This window comes from Petaurus breviceps, unplaced genomic scaffold (assembly GCF_028583685.1).
Source record: "Petaurus breviceps papuanus isolate PSGF00001 unplaced genomic scaffold, PetGlider_PUasm1.0 90808, whole genome shotgun sequence".
Taxonomy (NCBI): Eukaryota; Metazoa; Chordata; class Mammalia; order Diprotodontia; family Petauridae; genus Petaurus; species Petaurus breviceps.
In genome coordinates, this window is record NW_027187349.1 from 4,270,373 (window position 1) to 4,287,068 (window position 16,696).

The window sequence follows — 16,696 nt, forward strand, 5'->3', positions numbered from 1 at the left end:
AAATGTAAGGATTCTACCAATTCTTTAGATGTTCAGTTTTCTTCCAGTTTTTGTTTAGTGGAAAATAATATAACTAGAGTAAAAGAATTTATGAAGCAGAGAAGGGATTTTAAAGAGAGGCAGTTGAATATAAGAGTAGGAAAGCAGGTTAAAAACTTGGCTCTGCTGGTTACTAGCTCCATGACTGTGGGCAGTTTAGTTTAAACTTTGTCAGTTTGGGGAATGGCCAAAAAAAAGTATGCTATGTAAACATAATTTAATATTATTGGGCAGTAAGTTAGGATGAATATGAGGAATTCAGAAAACCATAGGAGGTTATTTATGAAGGGATACAAGGTAAGCAAGGTCAAGAGAATAATGGAAGCAGTAATTACACCAACATGAATTTTTAAAATAACTAATGGAAATCATTCAGTCGGTCCACAAATTGGCACCGTGCCAAGTTCCTGAAGTACTCAAAAGGACAAAAACAATTTTGAGAAGTTTGCATTCTAATGGGGAAGCAACATATAAAGAAATAAAAAATATAGGGAGTAGATTGAGGGCAACCTTAGAGGGACAGGCTTAAGCCTTTGGGGCCAGGAAAGTCCTCCTGCCGATGGTGGCATTTGAATCAAGTCTGAGAGGAAGCCAGAGGTGAAGAGGAAGAGCAAGCATGGTGGAGTGCCAGCATATCTGTATGGAATGTGTCGTGTATGAGGAACAGCAAGTAGGCCGGAATGGTTGGATTTTCGAGTGCAAAGAGGGATGAAGAGTAAGAAGATTAGGAAGGGACCAGTTCGAAAGTGCTTTAAATACCGTACAGAGGATTCTGCATATGAGTCTTGAAGTAACAGGGAGTCGTCGTTTATGGAGTCAGGGTGAGATGGGATAGTGGAGGGATGCATGCTCACATCGGAGCTTTAGGAAAATCACTGGCAGCTAAGCAGGAGATCACCGGAGTGAGAAGGCCATTGGAGTCGTTCTGTGTTGGTGACAGTCTAAAGTAGTGTAGAGTAGAGCTGTGTGAGTAGAGCTGGGGGGGGGGGTCCTGATAAAAGATGAAGGTGGAGGTGCAAGATTTGGCACCAGATTGAATATGTGAGATGAGTGAGGAGTTAAGGATAACACTGATGTTGCAAGCTTGGGTGACTAGGGGGATGGAGATTGTGGTGCCCTCGCTAGTGATAGTGAAAAACAAGAGGAGAGGGTTTAGGGAGATTTCTAATAGATATAGGCTATTCCATACTACAGCTAAGTAGGGAAACTAGGTTTGGGAAGTCAGACTCTCAGTGACTGATTTACCAGTGACTGTCCCAGAGAGCAGACAATTAAATCTACCTTTTCTGTCATAGCAGAGAAGTAAAGGAATATAGACTAGAATATTGCATGTATTTTCAGATATATAAAAGATTGTATGTTTTTGTTTAATTTTTTTTGCCACAAAAAGTTCAAGCTGAGGCTCTTTGTGAAATTATATATGAAAGGGACCAATAATGCTTATTTTAGAATTAAAAAAAAATGGATACCTTTAGAGTATTGTTTGCAAATGTCTGCGTCTTTGCTTTTCAGACCTTTGGATATGCCTTGCATATAGCTATTGATAATGTTACAAAATTTTTCAGACATGAGAATATATGTATGTATGTATGTGATAGTTATTGACATTTTCCAGTTGACCTTTTCAATATAATGATGATTTATATACTACAACAATGACTACTACTAGTTCTATGCATTTTTCCTTCCTAATTCTCAGTTTTCTTGAGATTTACTTCTTTGGTTTCTGGCATGGGTTGGTAGTAAGCAGGTAAAATACGTCGCGACTTTATTTCATTTTTTGTGTTTGTATTCCCAGTACCTAGTAAAGAGTCTGGCACATAAATTTAATAATAATAATTTAATAAATATTTTAAAAATTCAGTTGATTTGAATTTTTCATTTGTTGTTGTCTTTATTTATGATTCTTTAGAGTATTATCCATACAAGTGAATTTAATCAGTGATTAAAGATTTAAATTTTTCGATCAAATATGGTTAAAATTTTATTCTAGTTAAGAAGTCAGGGAATTATGTAGTACATTTTAGGTTTCCATCAGATATGATGGAAAGATTTTTCTTTTCTTTTTTCTTTTTTTGCTTTTTGGAGTAGGGAGAGCAGGGCAATTGGGGTTAAGTGACTTGCCCAAGGTCACATGGCTAGTAAGTGTGTCAAGTGTCTGAGGCTGGATTTGAACTCAGGTCCTCCTGACTCCAGGACCAGTGCTCTATTCACTGCACCACCCAGCCCTCTCCCCCGATAGAAAGATTTTTCATAAATTCTTTTAACTCTATTTCATGCAAAACTAACTTAAATGAATTGTACAATCTGTCTTCTTATATAGGATGCTAAATACAATTTAATTGTTTTAGAGAACTCGTTGTAATCATAAATGTCAGTTATTGCATTGTGCTAACTAAACAGTACAATGATACTTTCAGGGCCTGTGTGTATAAAGAGTTATTTTTTTCTAGTGCTAAATGGCTTGAGACTGGAGTTTTCATTGTTGTTATCATGTCTATTTCAATTTTTTTTTTTTGGTGTTCTCCTTCATTATTAACTTTTACTTGTTGCTATCAGTGTCTTGCCTGCTTTTAATTTGAAATTTTTATACTTATTCAGTTGAAAGTTTATGCATTTCTCTTTTATATTTATATTTATAGGTGTATTTTGATTACATGAGAAGTTGGATCAAAATGTTACAGCAGTTACCTCAAGCGTCTCATAGTTTAAAAAATCTATTAGAAGAAGAATGGAATTTCACCAAAGAAATAACTCATTACATAAGAGGAGGAGAAGCACAGGCTGGAAAATTGTTTTGGTAGGATTTACTGTTGTTTTGCTTGTAACTTTCTTACTAACTTTCCTGATCTTATAATATCAGTTTGATTTGAAGTGCTTGTTTTCTATAAAGTTTCAGATTTTAGTTCAATTGAAATTATAATCATTGATGCCAGTTCCCTACATTGGAAGGCTCATGGAAACCAGAGAAACATAGAAGGGGCCAAAATGAAATAGCTCCTTAGGTTCCTGCCTTCCTCCTGCTTTTTGTGGGAAGTAGAATCTGAAGATAACTTGCACACTCCTAGATTTTCTCATGACAATCTATAACCTGAATTGTCTGTACTCTGTTTGCTATATCTTAGTAAATGACTCTATTTAGGCTTTCTGCTTAGAAATGAATGCTTCTCTTTGCATTGTAGCTCCATACAAGTACTGAATAAGCAGAGAGAACTGGAAAGAGTCCTAAGGTGGACTTTATTCCTTTTCTAGCAGGGAAACACTTGTTATCCAGGCCAAAGGAAGAACTGAGCATAATTCTTAGTAACCTTTATCCTTAAACTATACTTTAATACTGAACTCAGTTTTTATGTGGAAGTTAATGTTTTCATAGGAATTGGCAGATAAGTAAAGGTAATTTTTCTCCTTAGTTTTATTTTCTTTTCTGTTATGTTCTTTCAGTGACATTGCAGGAATGCTGTTGAAATCTACTGGAGGATTTTTAGATTGTGGCCTGCAGGAAAGCTGTGCTGAGTTCTGGACTAGTGCTGATGATAGTACTGCTTCAGATGAAATCAGGTCAAGCTGCTGCCTAACTGTCTTCTTTTTTCAACTTATTTCCTCTTTTGCATTTTGTCTTTCCTTCATGAACATAAAATCTGTTAAGCATATACTAATTCATTTAGAATAATAACATGGGATAAATTACAAGTATAAATAAACTTTATATTTTCTAGTTTTCCAAAGTTTTCCTCTGTGACTTATTTTCCCTGGGCCTTTGTTTCATAATCTGTAAAGGTGAGGGGATTAGGCTAGATGACCTCTGATGTCCCTTCCTAGTCATAGGACCCTTAAGGAGGTGTTATGTGTTTAAAAAAAAAACAAAACTTATTGAGTTTTGCTTTTCTCATGTTTTCTTGTTTATGGTTTTAGGAGATATTTTATTTGTAGATGAACTGGGAGTATATTAACTGAAAATAATATCTTTTATTTTAAAGATACACTTAAAAAAATAGTACTGAAAGGTTAAAGGTAGATAGAACTAATTCTGTTCATATATTTTCCTAAGGGAAGAGAAAAAGCTGTTGCCATCTAAAATATGAAAACAAGCTTTTGGTCTTTTGATTCTTAATGTTTATAGGTTGACTGGAGTTAAATAAAGGTCCCATGTGGTTCCTAAAACTTTCAGAGGTCTGATCTTAAACAAAAGTATTTAGAAGGTAATGGTTTTCACTGATTACTAACTTGTGTGAGAAAATACAGTTTTTTTAAAAAAGCAATAAGCAAGTTTCATAACATTTCTGATAATTTACTGCTTTTTATGATCAACCTAAATTTATTTTGATGGAAGTAGCATTTGTTTTCTCACACACACACACACATATGTATGTATATATATTTCTCTTTTTATTCCCTGGGGAATGTATTAATTCATAGTAACAGGATTTCAATCAACTTTACAGGAGATCTGTTATAGAGACCAGCAGAGCCCTGAAGGAGCTCTTTCATGAAGCTAGAGAAAGGGCTTCCAAAGCACTTGGGTTTGCTAAAATGTTAAGAAAGGTGAGTGGCTGATGTTAATCAAGCTTGGTTTTCATTGTTTATATTTTTTGAGTATCTTTAAAGAAACATTTAACTCAGTAAAAATATTTTTTTTAAACTATGACTCCAGGATCTAGAAATAGCTGCAGAATTCATAGTATCAGCACCTGTGCAAGATCTTCTGGATATGCTGAAATCCAAACACTATGTTAAGGTAAAATTATTTAAAATAGTATCAGTGAAATGTAGACATATCACATTGTATTCTGAGAAGTATCAAACTTAGACTGCAGGCAAATGCAGCCTGCAAAAATTCCTAAGTGCTTTAAACCAAATTATAATGTAATTAGAAATGTTTAACAAAATAAACAAAAATGCAGTACAACATATATAATGTTAACTTGTGGTTTTCTAAGTCAATATGTGCCCACAGGGATCTGTTCTAATCTTAAGAGATCTGGGCTCGCTCCAATATGATCATTTATATACAGACCTTGGTTTAAATATGTTACAATATAGTCTCTCTTCAGAAGCAAGAGAAATTTAGCAAATAAATCCAGACATGCCAGAGCAAAATAAAATTTAAAGGACCAGACAACTCTAGAAGAAATGCAAGTGCTTAATTTAGGGTCAGAAGACCCGTGTTCAGATTATAGTTCTTCCATTTACCACCTTTGTTATTGTGGAAAATTCACTTAAGCACTTTGGGTCTCAGTTGTTTCATCTGTAGAATTAAAAGATTGGACTGGATGATCTGTCTCTAGGGTGCCCTTACACTTCTAAATCTGTGATCTGTGGTCTTTTATATCAGGTACTTCTTTTGGGGGGAATACATAGATAAATAGACCTATAGATAGATTTGTATACGTACATACATACATATATACAGACAAACACACACACATACATACACACATATATACAGAGAGAGAAAGGAATGTAATCCTGGCTCACTTGCTCAGGGAAGACAATGACTTTTCAAATGTTTGTGAAGAAAGGGAACATATCTGATTCATAGAGATTATTAGCATAGTTCTCTACACAGTGTTTTTTTCCTGCTAGAAGCTTTCAGCAAATGTTGATGTGAAATATATGCTCCACCTTAGGATAAAAGTTCAAGGTTTTATAGAACATCTCTCTTAAGGCACCATCTCTATCAGGACAGCATTGTGGTTGTACTTCTATTTATGCCTGTGCACACATACCTATGATTATTTCTTTATGTCTATGAATTGTGAAAACCTAGATTAACTCACTGATAATATAATGCTAAATAATTAAAAGGCAAAAACCCTAAACCCACAATTTATTTTCCCTTAAGTGGCCTTTTGATATTTATTTATTTAGATACAATTATGAGTTTTATGTTTACAAATATAAGTTACACTGTTTTTAAAGGAACTGTTCTGCTTTAGTTTTTTAATTGTCTCTTTATAAAGCACTTATTAGCAAAGTGCCTGGCACATAATGGGCAATGTAGATATGTTTATTCCTTTTGTATTTTGTATCACTTTGATTTCTGAATATATCCTTCCCCTATATAGTGAACTACTCCCGGTAACAAAAAGTTAAGAAGGAAGAAACAAGTAGACAATCAAAACTAATTAGCACATCAACCATGTATGACAGTGTATTTCTTGGCTGTTTCAGATTTCCATCCCTCCACTTCTATGGTAAAGGGAGGGAGATTAATTTTCTCAGTTCTTGGAGGGGGATAGAGAGACAAATTTGGCCATTTTGAAAAGGTTTGTGTGCCCCAAAGCCCCTCTAGGTTTGGAGACTGGCTGAAACTACCCAGGAAAGGCCAGAAATGCTGATTCAACAAATTAAAGGGGCAAAGCCTGCCCCTTGGGGTTGTCTCTTTGCCTTTTCCTCACCCAGTCATTTATATGGGAAGGATGAGACAAAGGATTCAAATATTTGAGAACTCTAAACTCTAAGCTGTTTGGTCATCATTGGGCAAATAACCATTAATAGGGTGATAGTCTAGTTTTCAGGGATTAAAATTACTGGGAGGGGGGGAATGAATAAGCTGCATAAATTATGGCCAGGTCTCTTGCAGAAAGGACCGAAGGTCCTTGATCAGGAAGAGGAATCCAAAGAAAAGACTAAGCTTGAAGGTATCTTATAGCTGGGAGGATCTTAGTCTTGGTTAAAAAGAAGCCTGAGGCTGAGAGAAACTCAAGAGGCTTCAGTGTTCCAACTGCCAGGCTGGGACAGACTTGCTTTCTTTCATGGATGCTTGTTCCTGGTGTACAGCCAATTGACAGAGACTACTCCCACTCGTGTGGTGAGAGAACACAAACTATCTCCTCTCAGAAACAGTGTGGCTCAATGTTAGGTGATCTGGGCTTCCTCCGAGCAAACCCTCATTGTACTCTGAAGGAACAAGATAGTACAAGAGTACATGAGATAGGCTTTTTGCTGGTGTCCAAGGAACAGTATCTACCAGTCTTTTCTAAAAGATCTGGAAAAAGCCAGCAGACCTTAAAAAAGCAAGCCAGTAACTGCTCTTCCCTTGATAAGTGAGTGCAAGGATTTTATGTGAGCCCGAAGCTGTGAATTATAATAATAAAATAGCAGTAAAATAGCATTTCAGCATGAGGAAAAGAGGGAAGTTTAGGCTCAACTAGACCAGTGTGGTGATATCCATCAGAGACGTCACTGATCTACAGCATCATAAGTATGATATGGGTATCTGGGAGGACCAGCCCCTCTGGTGGGAGGGCTGCTGAGCCCTTTTCAGCATTGCTCATCCACCTTTGGTGTCCATCTACCACCCACTTCTCACCTGTGACTCCAAGAACCAGTAGCATGAGCAGTGACCCCACGCCAGGAAACCCACTAGAGTAGAAATAGCATCTTTGTTGTTCTTGTTCAGTTACTTCAGTCCTTTCTGTGGCAGCGTGGGAAGGACACTGGATGTGAAATCAGGGCATCTAGAGATCAAATCCCAACGAACTTCTCAGTGTTACTTGGGTGGTTTTTGGTTCTGTTTCCTCATCTATAAAATAAGAGTCTTGGATTATGTGACCCATAGAAGCTTTTCCAGCTGCAAATCTGTGATTCCATGGTTCTGTGCTATTAATAATCATAATAGCAGCTAATATTTGTATAGCACTTCCTGTGTGCCAGGTACTTTGCTAAGTGCTTTACAGACATTATTTTATTTGATCCTCGCAACAATCCAGGGAGGTAGGTAATATTACTTTTAATATTGTAAAGATGAGAAAACTGAGCAGACAGGTTAAATGAAGAGTCCAGGGTCACACAGGAAGTGTGAGGTCAAATCTGAATTTGGGGTGTTCTAACTTCAGACTCAGTGCTCTACCCTTTGTACCACCTGGCTGCCCCTTCTGTGGAAGGTTTGTGTGGGAATGCAAATACCATTTGGGCAGGTAGTTGCAGACTGAACTCTGCATCACTAGAGGGAGTATACACAAGGTTGGTGTGACAGAGCCATGTCTTTCCTTGTCAGCCTCAGCTCCTGGGTTTACCAGCCTTGACAGATGTTCTTCAAAGGCTATATAATACTTATCTACCATTCCCTGCCTTTTCCTACAGGTGTTTTTAAAAATACAGCAAACTTTTACGATGAGAGAGACCTGCCTTTCTTAAAGCTTTATGCCACCAACATTTCCCCTTTTCATTTATATTAATACTATTAAAAAAAAACTTTTAGAAATTCATTGAACAGTTACTGCTATTATGTATAAGGCATTGTGCTAATTAGATGCTAAAGATATCTTAGTATGTAAATGTTTTACAAACCTTAAAGCTTCTATAAATGCTAGCTGTTGTCATTAGTTCTTCAGTCTGTTGTATAAAATTTATTAGCACACTTTGAGGACTGTGTAAGCTCAGGGAGTTATGTAATAATAGTATTTAAAATGAAACAGTTGTATTCATGATAATAAAGTAGTTCCAACATTGTAGTTTTATTTTCCATTTTTGGTACTTTTGTATTTATGGTAACTACAAAAATTATAATTAAATCCAGTTAACTCTTGATTAGCCTGTAAGATGATTATATGGTTTATACAAACTCTACATTTTTCTCTTAGTCTGCTTTGCACTTTTAATTTTTGACTGTTCTACTCTGCAATAATCTACAGAAGAGAATCATACATTGATCAGATTCTCTGTTACAGTCATTGAGTGCCTTACACATTATACATACAACACTATTTGCTGAATGAACTATATATATTATATAATATCATATTTTATATATATATATCTTTTCAGGAGAAATGATTGGTTAAAATAAAGTTTGGGGATCATCTGTAAATTTCCCTTGGCTATACTTCATCAATCTCTGATCAAAGTACATTGTTGGAGATTTAGGGAAATAAAAATTGGTGTTAGCTTATGTTTCAAAAAGAAAATCATGCATCTATGCATATAACATACAGTTACTACTGAGCTGAACCTGCATTTGTGCTTAGCCCAAAAGGACAGATATACTAGCACTTTGTTTCTTGCAGATAACTGAGGATGGAATTGAGTATTGTCTGTGTCTTATATTTGTAGACAGAATTAAAAGAAATTATGGGCTATATGCAGAATTAAATTTATGTAGTAAAATCTTGACTATTCAGAACCCTTGGGCATATGAGTAGTTCTGGTTAGCCAAGTTTTCCAGAGCTGTTATAGATTCTGTCGTCATCTTTGGCTGACATCAGCATGTCTGTTCTTTGCTCTTGCTGTTGTGGTTCCTTTTCTTCTCTACTTTTCTTTGTTCTTGTCTCTTATGTCTCCTTTCACCCTTCCCCCTCCCTGCACTTCTTCGTTTTAGAGGGGGCCAGGCCAGCCTTTTTGTAGACTGCTCCATTCAGTTAGGGACTTTCCTTTCCCTCCATATGTTAGAGCTGACCTGACATAACAGAGGAGTTATAATGCTCAGAGCTGCATCTTTTCTTGGCATATGTATTTTTTGCTGGGTATTCAGAAGCATCTTCCCCACCTGAGAGGTTCTGGAATTATTGGTCTGATGACTTCTAAATCCAGAGTCATCCTATTAAGTGTCAAATTTCTGAAAATGGTCCTTTCCGGAAGGCTGAGATTTTACTGTCCTTAAAACAGAAGAGCTATAAAGTCATATAAATGCTGAAAGAACCAGTCTGAGAATAAACACATCCAACTTGAAAACCACAAGGTTGTTCACAAAGAAGAGGAGATAGGTAAATAAAGTGTAACTGTTAAGGAATGAAGGCAAATCAAAAGCAAATGTGTGAGTATACTTCTGTGTACACATATACATATGTGCATGTAGTTATTACATATAATCACAGTGTGTTTACCCAGGAGAATGCTGTGCTATATAAAGTCTTGATGTTACGGTTCTAAATTCACCAGTTTAAGGTTGGCAGTTGAGGGGTATTTGCTTCTTTAAAGAACTGAGTCAACAAAAAATGGTTTCATGTTTGTACACACATGTACATACGTGGACACACACAACTGGGTAGAGTCATTGTGTTCTGTACTTAGGGAGTGGTCATTTTCATTTTGACTCACTTCATTGCATAGTTCATTAAAATAATACCTTGATGGTAAATACTAAAAAGAGTTTTGTTGCCGCTTTAAAAAGTAAAACTTGATGTTATCACTAAAAAAATTCTAAAAATACATACAGTTAAATATATAGGAAAACAGTACTTAATTTTAAATTACATTGACTACCTTCTTTTAGCCATTTATGTGGATAGCAGTTATTAATGTGATTTAATTTTAAGCATAAGGTTTTATAATGGCATTTTTAATTTTGTCTTTTAATAACATTGGAGTAATGTGACTTGTCATTGGTAGTCAGGTAGTAAGCAGTTATTACATAAAATTTTTACATTTTTTTTGTTTTTTATTATATATAATTATTCCAGGCACAATTTGCACTTTATTGTGACAAAAATTTTAAAGTCTTCCATGAGTAATGATTTGAATTACTGTCCTTGGCATATGAACTATGTTCCAAATAGCTACTTTTCAGAAAACAAGGCAACTCAGAAGCTATTAGAATTTATTCTCCTAAGGAATATTTTCCCTAGTAGTTATCCTTAGGAGGACTCTTTGGAGACATTTTTTTTAAAGCTAACCTATTTTCATTTGCAGTATATTTTCCTGCAAACTTGGTTATATACATTATGTTTCTTTATTAAAAGTTCAAATTTATTTGCTTTCCAGGTACAAATTCCTGGATTGGAAAATTTGCAAGTCTTTATTCCACATACTCTTGCTGGGGAGAAATGTGTTATTTTGCACCTACTAAATGCAGCTGCAGGGAAGGTCTGTTCAAAAGATTCAGATGATGTGTTAATTGACGCTTATTTACTCATGACCAAGCATGGTGATCGAGATCATGATTTAGATGACCACTGGAGCATGTGGGAAGGGCCACCTGTCAAAATAGTGCCTCAAGTGGAAACAGTTGACACACTTAGAAGCATGCAGGTATGACAATCTTCAGTGTATAATTTCTGAAAATATATTTCGATTTTTGTTGTGCAGAATTTAGTATATGTGACAGGGAGTAGTGTGAGATTAAGCACAAACAGAGGTAGAGTGGAGTAAAATTTGGGGGGTGGCACTTAACTGTTAGGCTGATTGGTTCATATTTTAAGCCAGTGGGAAATAACTCATAGTTTCTGAAAGGGAATTATGCAGTCAGATAAATGCACTAGAATAAATGCTTTGGCAGGAATATGAAAGATCAGTTATTGAACAGTAAGGCTAGAAGCAGGGAAAATAGTAAGATGACTGTTGGTGTAATTTAAACAAGATATAATAAAAGCCTGAATTAAAATGGTAGTAGCAGAAATGGAAAAGAAGGGATGGAAGGAAGAGATGATTTTGACATAGAATTGACAAGCTTGTTGAATGTAGGAAAGGGGAAAGAGTCAAAGATGACAATTGGATTTCAAATTGGGATAACTGGGAGTCTAGTTACAAAAGAAATGGGAAATTAGAAAAAGAGGCTAGTTTTGAAGTAAAGTCAAGAGTTGCATTTTGGGCTTTTTTAATTTGAGGGTTTGGTTTAACATAAAGATAAAAACGTCTAGCAGGCCATTGGAGACAGAGAGAATTCACTGAATGGTATGCTGTGCAGAGGTTGGAGGTAAAGGAAAATATCTACATAGAGAGATAATAAGGCATAGGCATGAATTGCCAATAGGTAAGTACTGAGCGATAAGAGAAGAGGATTGAGGATAGTCTTAGGGGAATGATCTGGCTTAGAAAGTAGGAGAAAGAAGAATAAATAGGAAAATAGACTTAGAAGGATAAGAAAGACAGGAGAAGTAGAAATAAGAGTGACATAAAAGCCAAAGGGTATATTCAGCTATGACAAGCATAGCAGAGAGGTCAAGGGGAATAAAAAAACAAGAAGAGGTCAGTAGATTTGGTCATTAGAATTCTAGGTTAGAGATTTAAATAGATGATTGACCATGGAAGGATATTGAGGAAAATAATAGATGGTGAGGAAGTGGAAGTAATTTAAACTACTTTTTAAAATTTGGTAATTAAGGAAAAGAGAGAGGGTATAATAGCTTGACAAAATCACAAAGTCAGAGTTTTGGTTTTAATTTTTTTTTTGGAGGCAGTTGGATAATTTGTTTTTTAAGGATAGGAAAGACCTGAGTATGTTTACTGATAAAAGGGAAGGAACTAATAGAAATTAAAAATGCCATTGGAAGATGTAGCCATTTTTGGCGTGTGGCTGATGTGGAGTGGAAGGGGAATGAGTTGGTTGAGGTACTGAGTGGTTAACATGTTTGATGGAGAGTCAATATAGATGTTGAAGTCCCCCGGTATGAGGACAAAGATTGGGAAGGAGAGAAAAATTTTGAGCCATGTTCCAAATGTTAAAGCAGGAAGGAGAGTGACTTGGAGGTCTGTAGACAACATCTACCAGGTCATTTATCTATGCTCTGCAGTTTATTTCTGACTTTGCCTTGGAATGGGAACTTTGGGTTGTGTTAAAGAGTTTGAAGGCCTTTGTTTGTGATTATCAGTTGTATTGTGGGAATATTAGTGTTAATTATGCCTAGATAAAATGTGTGTAAGATGAATTGAAATCTAGGAAACTGGAATAATTAGTAATTGTTAAAGAAGTACCATGATGTAGTAGAAAAAAAAACACGTGACTTGATATCCAGAGACTGGGTTAGAACCCTACCTCTGCTGCTGACTGTCTTTTGGTCAGTTCACCTAACATGAATATCAGTTTCCTCATCTGTAAAATCAGATTCATATAGTAGGTATGAATGGGTTTCAACAAATAACCAATAAGGAACTGTGAAGAAAAATACGAATAAAAGGTTATGAAGGAATTGTATTATAGGAAGATGAGATGGACTGTGAAAGTGAGGGATAATAGGATAGCTATGGTACCCTTGTGATATCAGAAGAAAATAAGGAAGACCTCCAGCATATTGGGTGAACCCCCTGTGTCAGATGGGGAACATATGGACAAGAGTCTCACAGGATGGGATGGGCAGGCATAGATAGATTACAGTCTGTTTCCTTGGAGCAAATGTGAAAGTCCGTGAGATCATAGATCCATTCACATATTACTTCGCAGTGCTGTAAGGAAAATACTTTGTAAAACTGTGAATCACCATCATAATTTAGTTCATTATTTTTTTTTTAATGTACACATTTTTTTTTCTTATGGTAGTAATGGTTTGCACTAGAATTTTGGAAGTGGGAAATTTGTCAATGTCTTCTCATGTACTAGATTTGATTTTATATTCCTAGGTTGAAAATCTTCTCTTAGTAGTCATGGAGTCTGCCCATCTTGTGAGCCAGAGAAAAGGTTTCCAGCAATCCATTGAAGGACTTGTAACTTTGCACCAAGAACAAACCTCTAGTCAGCCAGTCATCGCCAAAGCTTTGCAGCAGCTAAAGGTACTTCTACCTAATTCTTGAAATGTTATGGGAGAGTGGGTATGGTTAAGAACAGGGATGGGCAACCTGTGGCCTTGAGGCCCTCTAGGTCCTCAAGTGTGGCCCTTTGAATCCAAACATCACAGAACAAATCCCCTTATTAAAAGGATTTGTTCTGTAAAACTTGGACTTAATCAAAAGGCTGCACCTAAGGACCTAGAGTGTCACATGTGGCTTTGAGGCTGCAGGTTCCCCACCCCTGGTTTAGAGGTTTGTGGTACCATTGAATGAAAGAATTCATGAATTAAAAAAATTATCAAGGATTAGCTTTATGCCAAGCATTGGGAGATATAAGAGAGACAGTCCCTGCCTTTAAGGAATGTGCACTCTTATCAGAAGAGACTATAAATATAAAGGGGTGGTGGTTAGGGAAAGGTTTTTTTGGAAGCAATAGTGATCCAGAGCAAGAAGTAGAAAGTCGGGGTCTGTGTACGACAAATAGCCTGACAGAAAAATGAGGGTGCAGTGTGGTGCTCACATATACGGACTGGATATGGCCATCTTGATTTTTTCCTGTGGACTTCTCACTAAATTTTTACCACCTGTGGACGCATATAGTTTACTAATACAAAAGATGAGACAAAATTCCCACTCTTAAGGTGCTTACATGACCACAGAATTATAAAATTTTAGTAGTGTAAGAAACCTTAGAAATTCTTTAGTGTATCCTCATTTACGCACGTGGAACCTAACACCCAAAAAAGGTAGAACTGATTGCCGATATTAACAACACAGCTGGCATTTACTAAATACTGACCCTGTACTAAGCCCTGGGGATACAAAGAAAGAGAAAAGCGAACAAATACAAAGCCCATCCCTGCACTGCAGGAGTGCACAGTGTGATGGAAGTGCCAGCAGACAAGATGGAGACAGGATCAAAAGGGGCTTCTCTCCCTGTGGTGACTCAGATTCAGTAGAACTGGAAAAGGCTTCTTGTAGGAGGCAGAGAGATTGAAGGAAGCCAGGAGGTGCAGATGAAGGGGGAACAGGAGACCGGGGAAGGGGAGAGGACAGCCAGAGGCAGGAAATGGCGTGTCCTGTGTGAGGAGGCCAGTGACACAGAAATTAACGTGGAATTGGAGGATACTGGGGTGACTGCCAAGCAGACTCTGGCCAGCTCTGCATGGCCTGAGAGGGTGCCAGCATCACCGTAGATGGCACAAACAGAGCAGGCCTTGACAGTGGGACTGGAATGAGAAGTCAAGTCCCCAATCCAAAAGCCCCAACAGTACACTAATATATATTTACTAGAGGAACAACAGAATCATTGCCTTGATGATCATTTATTCATTTCTGTAACAGCTTTTTGTGTTTTATATACACACACTTACACACAGAGTATTTAAATATACCATCCCTTAGTTTGAGAGGTGAGAAGTCAAGTAATGTACTTTAAGTACTGGACTCGAAAGTTAAAAAGTCCCAGGTTCAGTGTGTTGGTTATGGACAGGAAACTCAGCCTCTCTGAGCTTCTGTTTCTTTATCTGCAAAATGGGGATAATACTCCTTCCTAGGACCTACCCCACAGGGATGTGATGAGGCTCCAGTGAGACAGTGTTTGGTAAAAACACTGCATTCATTAAAGTAATAAATCAGTGTCACTCCTTGTCATTGGTTCTAGATAGGTGGGTGGAATCCACAGGATTCCCTTGGTGTTCTTTACTTCAGGGGAGGCAGTTTCCTCCTGCAGGAAACTTTGCTTGGCTCTACTTGGAGTATGGGAAAAGTGAGAGAGATCTGGCATCTCTTACCCTGCTTCTGCTCTTCAGACCTGTTCTTTATTTATCCTTTGCTAGATAGAACCAGATCAAAGTTTCCTTCTTTCCAAGCCATGAGTTGTGAGTCTGCCTTTGGTCATCTTCTGTCTGGCTTACATCATGTTAATTTCCCACTGTTTCCTACCTCAGACTCTGAGAACAGATGGACAGGGGATGCCAAATCTGTGGGGTTGGGCAGACCAGAACAACATCCCCTTGCTTTCTAGTTTCTTTTCTGGTGAAACCCAAGGCCTTATTACTACCTATTTTCCTTCCCATTAGAAATCAGTCTTACTCTGGGAGTGGTTTTCTATCAACCCCTCCTTGTACCCCCTTTTATAACTTCCACTGTTCTGCACCTGTATCTTTACCAATCTAGCCTTATCACCACCACCACCCTTCCTTAATAAACCCCCTGTTACCTCCAGGGTCAAATGTAAAATTTGGTCTGTCATTTAAAGTCTCTCACAGCCTTGACCCTCAATACCATTTCAGTCTTCTTATATGCTTTATTCCCCTCCATTTACTTTATCATCCAGCAACCCCTGCCTTCTTGCTACTCCTCATGCAGGACATTCCATCTCTCAACTCCTTGGCCTTTTCCCTGGCTGTTCCCATGCCATGTATGATCTCATCTCTCATCTCTGCCTCCTGGCTTCCCTGACTTTCTTACCGACTCAGCTCAAATCCTGCCTTTTGCAGGAGGCCTTTCTTACTCTGTGTACCTTTGACCCTTGCTAGTTCTTTCCTTCTAAGATTACCTTACATCTGCTCTAAACTAATATTAAAACAGTAATAATGATAACTAATACTTATTATATAGTACTGAAAAGTTTGTAAAGTATTTTATGAATATTCTTTCACTTTATCTTCACAACACCTGGGAAGTAGGTGCTGTTATTCTTCTCATTTTACAGTTGAGGAAACTGAAGAGGATAGCTTTTTAAGTAGCTTACCCAGGGTCTCACTCAGTTTTATTAAGTGTCTGAGGTCAGATTTGAACTCAATTCTTTTGACTCCTGAGCCAGCATTCCATCTACTTTGTCTTCTATCAAGATAGCTTTGGAGAAACTAGATCCTCCTCAAAATTTAAATTCATGAATTTTCACCATTTGAGATGGAAGAGATTTTAGAGACAGTCTTGTCCAGCTCCCTCATCTTATAGATTAAAAAAAAAACAACCATTAAAAAAAAGCTGAGACTTAGAGAGCTGATTGGGACTGGTACAGCATCACATGAGATGCAGCTAGGCAGCTCATTGGAGAAAGCACTAGCCCAGGAGTCCAGGAGACCTCAGTTAGACCTCACACAAATTAACTGTGTGCAAGACCCTTAGCCACAGTTTGCCTCAGTTTCCATAACTCTAAAATGAGAATAATAATAGTATGTTTCTTTTAGGATTGTTGCAAGGTTCAGATAAGATATGTGTAAAGTGCTTT

The 16,696-nt window shown here is 37.1% G+C and overlaps 1 protein-coding gene across 16 annotated transcripts in view; it reads left to right on the forward strand.

The window, feature by feature from the left end:
- Window positions 1-16,696, forward strand: part of MAP3K4 (mitogen-activated protein kinase kinase kinase 4) — a 207,796-nt gene that overhangs the window by 151,106 nt on the left and 39,994 nt on the right. For all 16 annotated transcript variants that reach the window (XM_069070389.1, XM_069070373.1, XM_069070379.1 and 13 more), the window contains 6 exons: window positions 2,682-2,839; window positions 3,481-3,597; window positions 4,482-4,581; window positions 4,691-4,774; window positions 10,741-11,007; window positions 13,312-13,461. In XM_069070389.1, coding sequence (XP_068926490.1) covers window positions 2,682-2,839; window positions 3,481-3,597; window positions 4,482-4,581; window positions 4,691-4,774; window positions 10,741-11,007; window positions 13,312-13,461 — 876 coding nt within the window. The remainder of the gene's footprint in view (window positions 1-2,681; window positions 2,840-3,480; window positions 3,598-4,481; window positions 4,582-4,690; window positions 4,775-10,740; window positions 11,008-13,311; window positions 13,462-16,696) is intronic.